Genomic DNA, 15,630 nt, shown 5'->3' on the forward strand with positions numbered 1-15,630 from the left:
ATTATGAAAAATTACTTTTAAATTTTTATTTATTTATATCGTTATGTGTGTGTGTGCGCGCGCACGTAAGGAAAATAAGATTAATTGGTCAAGAAACGACCGAAATCAAGTAAATAAAATTTATTTCATAATTTGTCTGGCATTGAAAATTGTTTCAAAATTCTTTTTTTTTATGAAATTAGAATGTAAATAAACAAAAAATATAAGCACGCCCACAATTATAGTGGAAGTCAATAACCTTAAAGTAGAAATAATAATGAAAAACTTCTTCTATAATACGATGCATCAATAGTTTTCGACACGACGAAGTGCAATATATATATTAATAAAAATAAACCAACAATTTCGCAGTATTTTATTTATTAGCGTTAAATAAATAATGTAGATAACTTTTAATACAAACGGTATAAAAATATTTGTATTTTGAAGCTTTTAAGATAGTCTTTTGAAGGAATTATAAAAATTTTTAGAAGTATAAAATGAAAAAATTAATAAGAACTAAAAAAATTATAATATGAAAATAAATTTAGTGTAATAAATGTATAAGTATATATGAAAAAAAAATAGATAAATAAAAATATATATGTTTATGTGTATTGCAAATAATCGAATCGATCGGAAGATATATCCTGTTAAGGAAGGAAGGCAATGCTGTGGGCCGGTTTCCAAGCGTGTGGATGACGTCACAGTTCTGACATCAGATGCACCACGCAACCCCCCTCGGCCGCACCATGCCACCACCTACTCCAAATAATATCTCTCGCCCTTGCCCCCGACAAGATTTCATTCATTCATTCATTGAAAACCCCGTCTGGTGGCACAACGACGACGACTACGGCGGCAATCATGTCCGATCGACTGTACGAATAACGAACGGGTGTTTTAATAGTTAGTTATTGTTTTACAAGTGTTTTATTAATTAGTTTTCATATAAACATAACATAATTGTTATATTATTTTGTTATTTTTTGTGTCGATTAATACCGTTTATTAATTTTAATTAACGCGTGTGTTGTTTTTAAATTGCCATGGGGAATGGGCGAGTTAGCGTGTTCTATGCTGCTAAAAGCAATGAAAAGGGAACAAGATGATTCCTCCTCAGAAGTTTCTCGTCAAGAGGAATACGTTGACATAGTTACAGTTCAACGGCTTCTTCAACAAGAGGAGCAACATCACGCTGAGGGTGCACCTATAATAACAACAACAGCAGAAAACAACAACAACAATAGGTTAAGGGGTAACAACAACAACAATGTGTTATTACCGTCGACATCAACAGGTATCTTATCATCATCACAACAACAAACTATACATCCTCACGCTTCATCAACGTATCCCTATTATCATCCACATCAACAACATCACGAGGACTGGTTTACTTTGTGGATCAACAATACCGGCTTACAATCAGGTTAGGTTAGGTTTACCCCGCATGACTCTGTGTATTAATTAGCTTACTTAAATGCAATCACGCATTATATTTTATTATTATTATTTCATGAATTTATAAGTTATAAATAGAATTTAGAATTAACAAAATAAAATCTTGTTTTGCCAGTAAAATATAATACTTTGAAATACGGCAATAAACCAAGTTCGATTTAAAATTAATTTGCATATATTTGCTACAAAACAACAATAAGTACGCAATACAAAATTAATTATGAAACGTTAGTATTTTCTTTTTTATAGTAGTTTAATAATATTTTTTTATAATAATAAATAGACTGAATATTATACAACAGTTATAACGCGTAGTTTTATTCTAAACCTTGTATTGTTTTAAATAAAATATTAAAATTTTAATGAATATTAGTTTTTTTTTTAATTATTTGTGCATGAATTTTTAATTTATGAAGGTTATTTAAAATCAATAACTTATTTTAATTTAGTCTTCTGATTAAAGCTATGAAATAAATTTGAATAAAATTTAAATATTATAATGTTATATTCAAGTCTATTGATTTTTATATAAAGTAATTCTTAAATTAATTATATTTTTTACAAATTATAATAATTTTTTACTTAACACATGTTATTTAGATTATAAAAATAATGATAATTCTTCATAATAGTTTTAATTCCTAGTATAATCTTATTTCTTTAACCGAATGGTGCAATATTTAGGATCGATAGTAATTTTATTTAAAAACTCGTAAGTACGTTAGATATAAATAAATAATTTTATAAAAATATTTAGTTTTTATAGTTTTTTTTTGTTATTATTAAAATGAACTATTATTAATTAATAATTAAGATGTGTATTATTAATGCAACTACGTTTATTTTTATTTTGAATCAATAAAATGGTTCTTTTACCTGCCAACAGAGTAGGAATAAATCTTTTATTAATTTTTATTTTGTTTGATAAAATATATAATTTCATATTATCTTATTGAAAGTAAAATTTTAATCTTTAATATTTACAATTTTACACGAAATAAATAATAATTATGAATTACAATAACAAAAAAGAAACAAAGGGATAAAATTAGGTAATTTAGGTAGTAAATTATACATAAATTATGCTAAAAATTAACCAGTAATTGATGAAACCTAAGAACAGTTCTGAATAAACCTAAATAATGATTTTATGATTACTAATAATGTTAGGATAAAAAGTAAACCAAGCTTACTATTTCCCCGAAAAAACCATGTTGGAGTATTTTAAAGAGTCACTAATTTCATCCGGAAAGTGCTGAGTTTAAATCCCAGTCATGTTTGGCATTCTCACAAGCTATAATATTCATCCCGTATCGTTATTATTATCAATAAAAAAAAGATTCCTCTAACTTTAATTGGATATAATCCTACATTGATTTCGCTGAATAAAGAAACGAATATTATTAGAATATTCATCTTTATTTCATAATACTCAAATTTGTTTATTAATTTGTACAATCTGATAAAATGAATTCTTTCCGTAATAATTATTGAAATTATTAAATAAATAACACTGCTTCACATGTACAGAAATATTTTTTTACTTTTCTTATGAACGAAAAACTACAAAAAAAAATAAAAAATAAAAACAAACAAAAAACCCAAGTGTTACCTTTCTATAGGTAATTCTTTATTATATTTTTATAAAATACTCTTTTTTTGTTTGATGTTTTGAGTTTCTCATTCGGATAATTTGCGTTTTTATTTCTCTACGCTGTAAAGAAAATAAAAATATAATACTGCATATTACAAGATAAATATGAGTTTAATACTTTATTTATTTTTTAAATATTAAAAATAAATAGAAAAATTAACCTTGACTTTTTTTTGTAAAAATTATACTATGATAGTTTTTAAAATCTTGTTGGCCACCATATTGGATGGATGGAAAAACAATATGGCTGCCAACCATATTTGGATATTGTCTAGACTAACACCTGATTCCCTCCTACTTAACAATTTATTATGTTTTATTATTATTGTTATAATTGTTCATTAAATATAATGTATACATATACATACACCTTCTGATGAGCTTATAGTTTAACCTTATAAATGGCTATAAATCATTTTTGGATTTATTACAAACCATATATAACAAATTAATTAATATAATATAACATAATTTAGTGTTTATGTATTTCCGAAAAAGCAGATGTAGTAACTTTTTGTTTAACTAATATCATAGCATCCTGGAAAAAGAGGATTAACTCTTTCAAATATAAAGCTTAGTGAATGTAATATATATATATATATATATATATATATATATATATATATATATATATATATATATATATATATATGAAAAATAATAAGATTTTCTATTTTAGTAAATCTCTTCTCCACTATCAGTTTAGCTTATTTATATGATTGTCAGGGTGTACAGCGTGGGACGTATAATATAACCATAACTTCTGACTTCTGTTGAGTTGACATAACTCGTTAAATTGCTATATTTATGATTGTAATTGTCTTATTTATTATATTGTTTTAAATTATTGTTGACAATCAGGGTAATTTCAGGTAAATGTTTTAGACATATATTTATCGTATGTTAACTATTCTTTCGTTTATGATTTACGCTGGTGCACCTACTAGTAATGATACTGTTTTTGACTGATAGAGCGTTATATATTGATGCAATAACTGAAGTTTATGCACTTACCTATACATTTCAGATATAAATCCTATTAGATAACAAAAGTTATTTATAAAAAAAGTCATGGTATTAAGTTTGAGGTAACGGAGAATTCGATTAACAAGGTAAAAATTTATATAATTATTTTAATATCTTATCGGCTGTTACGTGTTCATTAGCAACACGTTTTTTACCGATTTTTCAAAGATAAGTACTACTTTCGGTCACGTGGCAAGAGTGATGGTGGGACGGGGGTTAAAATGAATTTTCATTACGTTTTACGAAAATACCATTCACTTAAATTTTGATTTCCTTATATATATATTTATTTACAGGCCTATGTATTAAATTTTGTGGCTTGATCCTCTATTTTGAGGGTCTTTATGACTGGATATGTGTTTGAGTGGGAAAAAGAAACAAAATAAAATAACGAAAAGTTGGTCTTGCACAGAACTGCGCAAGAGTATTTTTTCCCCAACTGTTTAAGTAGTTTAAATATAGATGAATATTTATTTTTGGTATGTAGAATTGAATAAGAAAAGAATGAATTGTAAATCTAGACTTAAAATCCTAATGGGTTTTCATCATGTAGACTTTAAATACAGGAATATGGTAATTATATTTTGACCACTCTACAATAATGCGTCGAAGCGTTCAAAATAAACAATCAAGGTTTTTGTTTAATACTGTGGGATACCATAGTATTAAACAAAAACTAAATCTATATCTAAATTCTATATCAGAAAGGTCATATAGAATATAAATACTTTTATATAAAGCATTTTTGTATTAAAAACTGTCATGTATCGTAGTGTGACCTAATTAAATTTACATCACCGTAAAAATAACTAATTTTTCCCGTTTTATTTTAGTATATTTCATAAACCGGTTTTAAGGGTTTGAGAGAAATAAAAAAAAAAATGATCCGTGATGCTGTGTTAAAATAAATTTTAAACTTTTGGGTTATGAACTACAAAAAATACTAAAACTAGATAAAAATCTAAAATCCGGTATAAATTTTGAAGAAAGGTAAGGGAAGAATCTAAAAATCAAAGGTAATATATCCCTTTCGAAAATATTATCGAAATAGTAACATTCATTTAACATTAGTATTTTTTTAATAATAATTAAAAAAATTATCTGAATTTGCACATCTAATTAATTTCAGTAAGCGCTAAAATTAAAGCAGTATATGATAATCAGCCTAAGTAAATCATTCATTTGCTCACAGATTCCGGTTGTTTCTTCTATACTTAGTTAGCACATTTAGGTAAAATTGCATCAATTAAAATTTCTTACCATAGCTCAAAAAGAGTAGAAAAACTGAAGTTGAAAATATCGATTAATGAATAAGGAAAATCAATTTATTGTTAATTACTTGAAACACTTTTTTATTTTACTTAAATAAAAAAATAAATTAAATAACAAGCTACTGGATATAGTTATTACCATTATTACTTTTAATATTCAGATAAGCAATCTTTTTGGAAAATAGATACATGTTAGGAACATGATAAGTGAAAGGTTGAATTCTAATCTTAATGATTTTCCAATGAAAAACTTTTACTTAAATTTAATAGACATCTGTAAATTAAAAATATCTAATTATAATTTAAAAAAATTAATAAAAGTCTTAACTCTGTTTTGAAACTGAACAATATTTTAGTAATTATATTATGGAAAGTTTTAATTTGGTTAGGTAATTGTTAAAAGGTTTTATTTGATAGCTGGAAAGTAAAATTTTTTCTAGAGTTTATAGCAAATATATAAGATTGAATTAATTTTTAAGAAAAATGGATGAAAAAAGAAATTAATATTTTGCCATATTATGTGATCTGAAATAAATCTTATTTAATTTTTCATTGGTTAACATTTTTACGCAGTAATAAAAATATTTAATGGTGGTCAAAATGACATAAATTATAAAAATGAAATATTTATAATTTATCTAAAAATACATAAAAAAATTGTAAATATTTATTGTTTTGATGTCTTTTAAAAGACTAGTATAGTTAAAAAAAAATTAAATCTATTCTTGAAAATATAACAACGCATTTCCCCTTCTCTCCTATCATCCAAAACTTTGTATTCTTTCAGCCAACTTTTTTTAATTTTAGTTCAGTCAAGTTCAATGTATTCATTCAAATGACGCATTTCGTTTTTGTTTTTATATTTTTGTTTTGTTTTTCATAATACAAATATTTTTTTCTTATTTAATAAGCTGTTATTATAAAAAATCAAAGTATTAAAAGAATGTCATACTTAAAAAATTATTTCAGTATAAATTATTTTGTCGTATACATTTATATAATTTAACGATATGTAATAGCGTACGTTGTAATGACATCAAAATCGTTACAGTTTATCTAACCTTAACTTATTTTTCAACAATTAAAATTCATACTTGTCATATTACCTGTGTTTTAATCGTATAAATAAATACAAATGTATTTTTATAAAATACGGGTGGTGATTTTATTTTCATTCTACCTCTTCGTTGTAATTTAAATATATATTTTATTGGCATGACAATATAATATGATATTTTTAACCGTAATTATTATTTAAATGATCGATATTTTACTATACTTTATCATTTTAATTGCTGTAAATTTAAGTAATAATGATTACTTATATAATCAGTACTGAAAGCTATATATAGTTGTTGAATACTTTCAAACAGTTAATGAACTCTTTTACATCGCATAAATCTATGAATTTTCTCTGGTATAAAGTACTATTGCTTAATGAAGAGTCTTGATCATAAAATATATTTTGTAAAATATATAAAATTTCTCCCATTTATATTCTTGTTTTACTTGTCCATGCGATAAACAAATCCTTTTTTCTAACTTATTAAATTACATGCCTTATCTTCTGAAACCCTAAATCTCAAGGTTCTTATTAGGTTACAAACACCGGATTAAAAGTAAGATTGCTAAATTTGATTCATAGCAACCTAAAATAAGCAGAAAAATTTAAAACGTTTTCAATAGCGACTTGACTCTACGATAAGACAAGTCTAAATTTTCTAAAAGCACTTAGTTTAGCTTACTTAGCACTTAGTTCAGCTTGTTAGAAGTAAGAACAAATCATGATGCGCTTGAAACCGAATTCGGAGAATAAAATAATATTTCCTTTCGTTTCAATTACCATATATTATGAGTCTAACCTCTCTACTGAGTTTAGAATTCTCATATTAATATTTAACTTTTATATTCTTCATGTATTTAAATAGAAAGGAAAGAAAAATTATCTTCTGGAAAACTAAAATAAAGAAAGAAATTTAAAATAATGACTAAAATTATGCATATTTTATAAATAACTAGCATATTTTATAAGATGAACTAACTGGACTCTATAACGTAAGGTTTTCAGAAAAATCTGACACCCCATTTTTGATTGATCACCCACCATTTAATCCTTTAATATCCATTTGATCACCCTTTAATGTAGAGTATATCACCCTTTCTCGGAGAAAGTAATATGTTTAGCTTTCGGCGCAGTTTCCATCAAACCAATTTCTGTATATCTAACTATTACTTGGAAATTCCAATGTTGTCTAATATTTTTCATAAGGGGGATAATAAATGTTTTTATTCACAAAATGTATTTTCTGATAAAATTAGAAAAAATAGTTCATGTTGCAATTAAATACAAATTTATTGACATTGACATAAAGAAAATGTAATTTAATATTTTACAATATGCTAAGTATTTCATTTACACAGCAAAGCTGATTAAAAATATAGGCTATTATAAATGTTATTATATGGCTCTTATTTGTGAGTTATTTATTTTATATTATTTAGAAGAAAAGTAGGTCATCTCTGACAAGTGTATGTACGTGTGTGTTTAAGAAATTGCTGGTAGTGTGGGTATCAAATATATATTAAAAAAACAGCAATAAATCATTACACAATATTTGGTATTATTATTATTATTGTTATATATATTAGTGGAAAATAATTTGCATACTGATATATTGTGTAGGAGAATCAGTCTAAGACATATTTATTTATAAAAAAGTAGATTTAATCTATTCATTTAAACATATAGTAATGAACTCTTTCATATGTATTATTAATACTATACAAATAAGTGAATAAACATATTAAATTATACACAAATGAGTTGAATAAATTAAATTTATATGTAGAAAAGTACTACGCAAATAAAAATGATACAGAAATCTAGTAAAATTTGAAAACTCTGACTTTGATTTCAGTAGAAGTTATTCGTTGTACACTGAAATATGAAAGAACTAATATAATTTAAGTAATTTTAAAAGTGAATAATTTTAATATTATTAGTAAACAATGTTTAATAAATAAAAAATAATAATACCTATTAGGAAATTAACTTTTAAATCACCTACACTAATAGAATTTTGAGACTATTTTTTCTTAAACAGAATATTTTTTTTTTTTTAAATTCTAAACACAAGCTTTTATGCAGTTTATTGTTTAATTATTTAACTAAATTTATTAATTATTTATTTCTATATGAAATATTATAATTTCTATTACTATTTTTTTATGCTAATAAAATCCCATTAGTAAATTCTTAGCAGAGTGGGAACAGTGTGTATAATGCAACGATTCTCAAAATTGTGATACGCGTACCACTGATGGTAGGCAGAGCTTCTAAAAGTAGCATCCAAACAGACACAAACAATAAAAAAATAAGCTTTTTATTATAATACAAAATTATCATTACAAAATGTATTTATTATTATTATTAGTATTAGTATTTATTTACTGTTATTAATACAGTGGATCAGCGGTTCTCAAACTTTTTTGTTTATTTATTATAAGAGTATTTCATTGTGAATTCCCTTTTTCCTTAATTTGAGGAAATTATTTGTATATACTGGTAACAATAAGAATATCAATTAATTAATTTTTCCTAGCCTATTCGGCTAGGAAAAACGAACACGCGATGTCGACAGGTTTTTACATGTCATAGCGCACATGTAGCAACTGCATGCGTTACGTTACACACTTACAAACAAGTTTCTGAATGACCATTATAAAATTATCGTCGTACTTTCCTCCAGAAAAATCTAGTTGGTTGTAGTTATCCTATAAATAGACGGATATAGTTGCTTTCGGTGTTTTACATACTCTGTGGTATTCCGATTTAAAAATATTGTTATTGTGTTACTTTTTTCATTTGATAAAACTGAAGTGCTGGTGCTGGCTTTCATATCTCGAAGGGGATTTTTCCCTTATATACATACTCATCGATTTGGTTTAGTTCAATTAAATGTAAATATAAATTTAATTTACGTAAAATATAAATTCTACTGCTATTTTTTTTTAAAACATACAGTCGTACGCTATTGATCTGTAATTTACATGAGTTGTAAGTTAAAAAAAAACGTTTGAGAATCGCTGGTAAAATGCACCAATTCCAAGAGATCAATTAATTTTAATGTTTTACCCACCTGTTCGGATGTGGGAATATAAATCATTTGCAGTATAAATAGCGTTATTTAAATTTCCTTTCTCTGAGTTTTTTTTTTTTTTTTTTTTTGTCTTCAGTCATTTGACTGGTTTGATGCAGCTCTCCAAGATTCCCTATCTAGTGCTAGTCGTTTCATTTCAGTATACCCTCTACATCCTACATCCCCAACAATTTGTTTTACATACTCCAAACGTGGCCTGCCTGCACAATTTTTCCCTTCTACCTGTCCTTCCAATATTAAAGCGACTATTCCAGGATGCCTTAGCATGTGGCCTATAAGTCTGTCTCTTCTTTTAACTATATTTTTCCAAATGCTACTTTCTTCATCTATTTGCCGCAATACCTCTTCATTTGTCACTTTATCCACCCATCTGATTTTTAACATTCTCCTATAGCACCACTTTCAAAAGTCATCATTAAACTCTCTGAGTTTAATGATGTTAATTTAAACAGCCAGAACATGTTTTGGATGAAGTTTTTTGTTGTCAACTTGCAAAACTGAATTTTACCTGCATTTTATTGTACTTGAATTAATGATGTACAAGCACATCGGCATATTCAGTTAAGTGAAAAAGACAAGGGAAGCCATTTTATCCCTTAATTTCCACAGGCTACACGGCATTGGTTATTTCTTATACTCAAAAATGGCTATACTAATTTTATGAGCATCTGTTACCACCATCTAACTGTAGTGTCAATAGACAATGCAAAGAAAATATCATGTAAATAAACCTGTCTCTTTTTTCTATTTAGCCTTCGAAACCACCGTAAGGTATTACTTTAGAGGACGAATGAGGATAATATGTATGAATGTAAATAAAGTGTAGTCTTGTACAGCCTCAGGTCGACCATTCCTGAGATGTGTGGTTAATTGAAACCCAACCATCAAAGAACACCGGTATCCACGAACTACTATTTAAATCCGAATAAAAGTAAACTGCCTTTACTAAAATTAATATGTTAACCTTAGAACTCTCAAAAACTTCAAAATCAGCTGATTTGCGATGACGAGTTCACTACTAGATCAACCTGGTGGGTATGTAAACAGACCTATAGATCAAAAAACTAACAAATTTTATGCTATTATACATTATCTACAAGTAGTTTAAAACATTTACTTAAGATTTTAAATCAGAACGTAAACTGAGGAGTTTAAAATTAGTGACTCTACATTAAAATTTTTAATACAAAGCGTAATGTTTCGAATCGATCAAATATGAAACCAGAAGTTAATTAGTTAATGTTAGAAAAAAAAAGTTGAGAAACAGAAATTATCTAAATATTATCAGTAGTTTGGAGGAAAGAAGTTATACTTTAGCCCTGGTGATGAGTGATACCAAAATTACAAATTAAAGAAAGTGACCTATTTTTGGTAGAAGCATTAAACTGAGATTGATTGCAGGACGCGTAGCAAAGGTGAGAGAAAAAATGTAGAGGAAATGAGTAGTTTCTCAGGAAGACCAAAAGAATACAAAAATAGGAAACAGAGAGGGAAGCGACCAAAAATAGGATTATTAAGTAGGAATTAGGAAAATATCCATATAAATTCCGAGAAATAGTGAATCAGTGAAAGATAGCCTGTTCTGGAAAAGCCACATTGTTGACGAATAGTAGTGTTCTTACGCATTCACGTTTTCAAAAGACAAAATTTTTTAAATCTATTAACCAATTACGGAAAGGATAATAGGAATATTATTATTATTATTATTATCTGCCTGTCTTAAATCATCACTCCTGAGGTAGATACAGGCCCTTATTTTTTCAATATACTTTATTTAATAATATAATTAATTTAAGACCATATAAATAAAATTGTATTTTTTCTTAAGATACCTTTAAAAAAATATATTAATGTCATTATTAATATTATTTTATTAAAGAATAGAATCCTATTTATACTACAGACCCAGGTTCAACTCCAAATAAAGGTGCATTTAACTAAAAATAAATTTTAAAAATTGGATATGATCAAATTCTAAACTGTAATTAGGTTTAAAACCTGTAGTAAGGTAATATAATCTTCAAATAAAACTTAATTATATTACTCACCATATTTTAAGCTTACAAAATAAGATTATATATATATATAATAAAGATCTAAAAGTTAATGCATTAAAAGAAGAACAATAATAAACGAGGTATCACGTTTCATTACAGTACAGTACTACGTTATGATAATACGTAAACTGGTATTTAGTGTGTTAAAACGTTTCCTCTTAACACTTCAAAAAGAAGTGTTAAAAGAACTAAACATAACCTACATTGAATCTTTATCTAAAATTTATTTAATTTATCTTCAATTCTTTTTTTTAATACCATCACCGTTCGGTGTATTTAAAATTAAATAAATAGAGAAAAACATTAAAAAGTATTAATATTTTTGCTGCCGAATAGGTGTGTTGTCATTGTTATTAGTATATAACATGAGTTTACTCTGATAGCCTCCTGATGTTCCTACATAGCTAAACAGATGTTGTATAGTATTCTGAACTGTGTTTCAAATAACTAAGTAAAAAAAATATATAATATACATTAAAGTTTAAATTATTTTGTAATGCAATACTCTAATAATGGAATACTCTGTATTCCATTCATATTCAATATATCATTTAAAGTAACAATCGACAGTTGTACAATAAATAAATTAAATATTGAATTTATTTAAAAAAAAAAAAAAAAAAAAAAAAAAAATGTATTTAGGAAAATATATTGTTTTAATAAGATAAAAATCTGTTTCATAAAACTTCGCCATCTAATAAAAGGAAAAATACATTTTTAAACTTTTTTCACGTTAATCGTAAAATATTACTTTCTTATTAATCGTAAAGTATTACATTACATTCTTGGATATTTAAAATTGTTTTTATTGTTGTTCTGTTGTACTCTAATTCACAATGCACAGGTTAAGAATTCTTTTTAAAATTTCAAAATTATTTCCAGCTAAATTATTGTTTTTAATTTATTACTTAAGGAATACCGTAGGAGTAGAGGTTACTTTTATAACTGGACGGTAACGATTTTAGGAGACTTGATCCATTACCGAATATGACAGGGCCATTCCCAAGAATAACAAACATTCCATTCCAGGCTTACTGAGAAAATTGAAGGGTAATGTAGGTTTCCCTTTTCCTTTTTCACTGAACCCAATATACTACTGCGCATCAGAGTTCTAAATCCTTAATTATATTTACCTCAAGATTTATTTTATAACTCCTAGAAAAGGTAATTCTGATTAATACATCTTATATCATAGATGCTTACATGTATTATAACCATAAGAAAAACTGACACGAAACTCTAGTTCAGTAATTTAATTTATCCCTTTTTTCCGGAAAAATACATTGCTTAAAATGTAACATCTAAACAGAAGAAACTTAAAAAATAAAGATTAATTTTCTATGTAGATTATTATAGCTCTATCGTAGGAGATCCTTACATAAAATTAAAGACAAAATTAGATCATAAAACTTAGACAAAGTCGATAAAAAAATATTAATAATTTGATAATATTAATTATTTTAACATATTATGCGTGATTGAAATTTGAATTTTTAAGTAATTAAAAATCTAAAATATTAGTTTTTATTTGACTTCTTTACTACTTTTTTCAGATATAGTTCATTATTCTTAAAGAAAAAATAAATCTCCAAATAAAATTTTGAAACTTGGTTCTAAGAAAGATTTGATTTTAATGATGTCCTTCAGGGCTTGCATTGGTAATCATCAAGTTTATCATTGATTATAATAGGCCAAGATTTAAAATTTAATGTTAATAAAATTGTCAATATTTAGAATATAGTAAAGTTTTCGTTCTCACAACACATCTATAAGAATATTTAACAATTACCCAAAAATATATACCCTCTGATGGTAAAGAAGTAAATCAAGATTTTTAATTCTTAATGAAACTAATGATTTATACTTAAAAATCTTATTTAAATCTAGCGGATTTAAATAAATCCGCTGGATGAAATGATTTTGGAAAAAAATTTAATTTTTATATATAATATATTATCCATGTAATTAATATGAGAGCACTCCCAACATCTTTTATTTAACATACAGTCAACTAGCTGTAAAATGAGTCTAAATTTCTCTCTATGAACTACAACCATTTTAATTTTCCACCATATATTAGCAGTATTTCAGTTCTTATCTTTGAGAGCCAAAAAAGTTTCCGTGAACTAAGATCGTTAAAAAAAAAACAAGACAATAAAAGCTCCTTTAAAAATGTAATCCGGTATGTAATCATAAAACGACATACACAAAGCCATTCAACAGTATTTATAGATTGCACTATTTCTGTTTCTGTTATAAATTTTCAATTATAATGATTAGAAAATGTAATGTATACGAATCGAAGTAACTATTTCTCTATCTTTTCCTATTTTATGATTTAAATGTGTTTGTTGTATTTGATTGTCGGAGAATAAATTAAACATATTACAATATACAAATCACTGAACCAGATAAATTATAATATCAATTATTACAATAATGATAAGTATATTATAACCTACACGAACAGTAGACTAAAAATAATTTATCACTTACATACATATGCTATGTATACATAGCCTACATAATACGCATTTATAGAAGTGTGTAGCATGCAAATTTATAGCCGCTGCATAAAATATTATATGATGTAGGCCCCGCATTCTTTATATTGTCCACTTAAGTTTCTATCTAATTCTAAACTTAACTCGACAGTTAGTTATGGCCTGTATATATATTCAAACACATACACAAACATGTAGTCTATATATATATATTTGTATAGTATACAAAATACGTATACTAAATGTAGTGCTTACCATACAGTCCACGGTGGCAGGATAGAACAAATCTAATTTAAACAGAATATCTATTCAAAGTATACTGCACAACCTAATACGAACAACATCATATTACAACGTATCTAACAGCCATGTGGTAAAAAACACGCCTGCTATATAATATTTTAACTGTTTTTATGAGCAAATTGAAAGAAAAAAAATATGCAACAAAAAAACTGGAAATAACTTGCACAATTGATTGTTATAACGTACGACTTTTTTTTGTGAATAAGTACTGATAATAATTAAAAAAAGAAAATTATACTCATAAACTAATGTATTAAATATTTTTAATAGTGTAGATAAAAATTAAGGCAAAAGTAAATAAATATTTATAATAATATTACCTTGAATTTGGCGGGTTAAATTGTTGCTTGTTTATATATTATGAATTCATTATTCCTAATTAATTCAGTATTTTTCTTTCTGACCACATGCGGTTTCCGTTTTTTAATAAAATATTGAATAACTTTCTGAAAAAAAAATATATATATAAATTAAGTTAACAGAAAAAGGATGAAATGAGTAGTATGATTTACCTTATAATAGAAGTAATAAAAAAATAGAAGAAATAAATAGAAAGAGATTAAAAAATAAATAAAAAGAACGGGTATTTTTATTTATATTTTTAACTATACTTGATATTAATTAACAAAAGGATTAATAAATTCTAGATTTTAAGATCAAACCCTATCGATTTGGAGCATTTTTATACTGCTGTATAATACAACACTATACAACGAGCCTATAATTATAATAATTAATACACGAATGCGAATTAAGTTACGACACGAGCCTTGGCGATGTCATAAACTTCGCAAGAGTGCATTAATTAATGACTATCATAGAGAGTTGCATTCCGTTATTCTTATATGGTTAAGAAAATACTAGGATCATTAATTTAAATCAATGACAGAATACACTGTTTCTGGAAAGTGTTTTTTATAATTTTTCAATAAATTTCTAAACAATATATTTCTGTGGTAATAGGTTATTATAATTTTATCAAACATGGACCATTGGTATGATTTTACAAAAAATAATTATAATATAAAGCCCACTTACCAATAATCTTTTAATGCGTCCTAGCGCTTTCGGAAACGAATTTCATCTTCAGGAACTTAAAATGTTTTTATTAACTAAATATATCACAATGAATGTCTCCACCGTCATTCATTATGACAGGACATTTAGTCGACGCAATTTTAACACATGACGACCACCTTTATACATTTTACA

At 25.8% G+C, this 15,630-nt stretch overlaps 1 protein-coding gene across 3 annotated transcripts in view; it reads left to right on the forward strand.

Annotated features, from left to right (window-relative positions):
* sr (zinc finger domain-containg protein striped) overlaps window positions 1–15,630 on the forward strand; it is a 464,285-nt gene that overhangs the window by 375,868 nt on the left and 72,787 nt on the right. For 2 of the 3 annotated variants that reach the window (XM_075366787.1, XM_075366788.1), the window contains exon 1: window positions 784–1,411. The exons of the other annotated variant lie outside the window; for it this stretch is intronic. In XM_075366787.1, coding sequence (XP_075222902.1) covers window positions 1,036–1,411 — 376 coding nt within the window. In that variant the 5' untranslated portion in view covers window positions 784–1,035. Of the gene's footprint in view, window positions 1–783; window positions 1,412–15,630 lie in introns of those variants that run through there. 3 annotated transcript variants of the gene reach the window in all.

Source organism: Lycorma delicatula, chromosome 5, assembly GCF_047948215.1.
Source record: "Lycorma delicatula isolate Av1 chromosome 5, ASM4794821v1, whole genome shotgun sequence".
Classification (NCBI taxonomy): domain Eukaryota; kingdom Metazoa; phylum Arthropoda; class Insecta; order Hemiptera; family Fulgoridae; genus Lycorma; species Lycorma delicatula.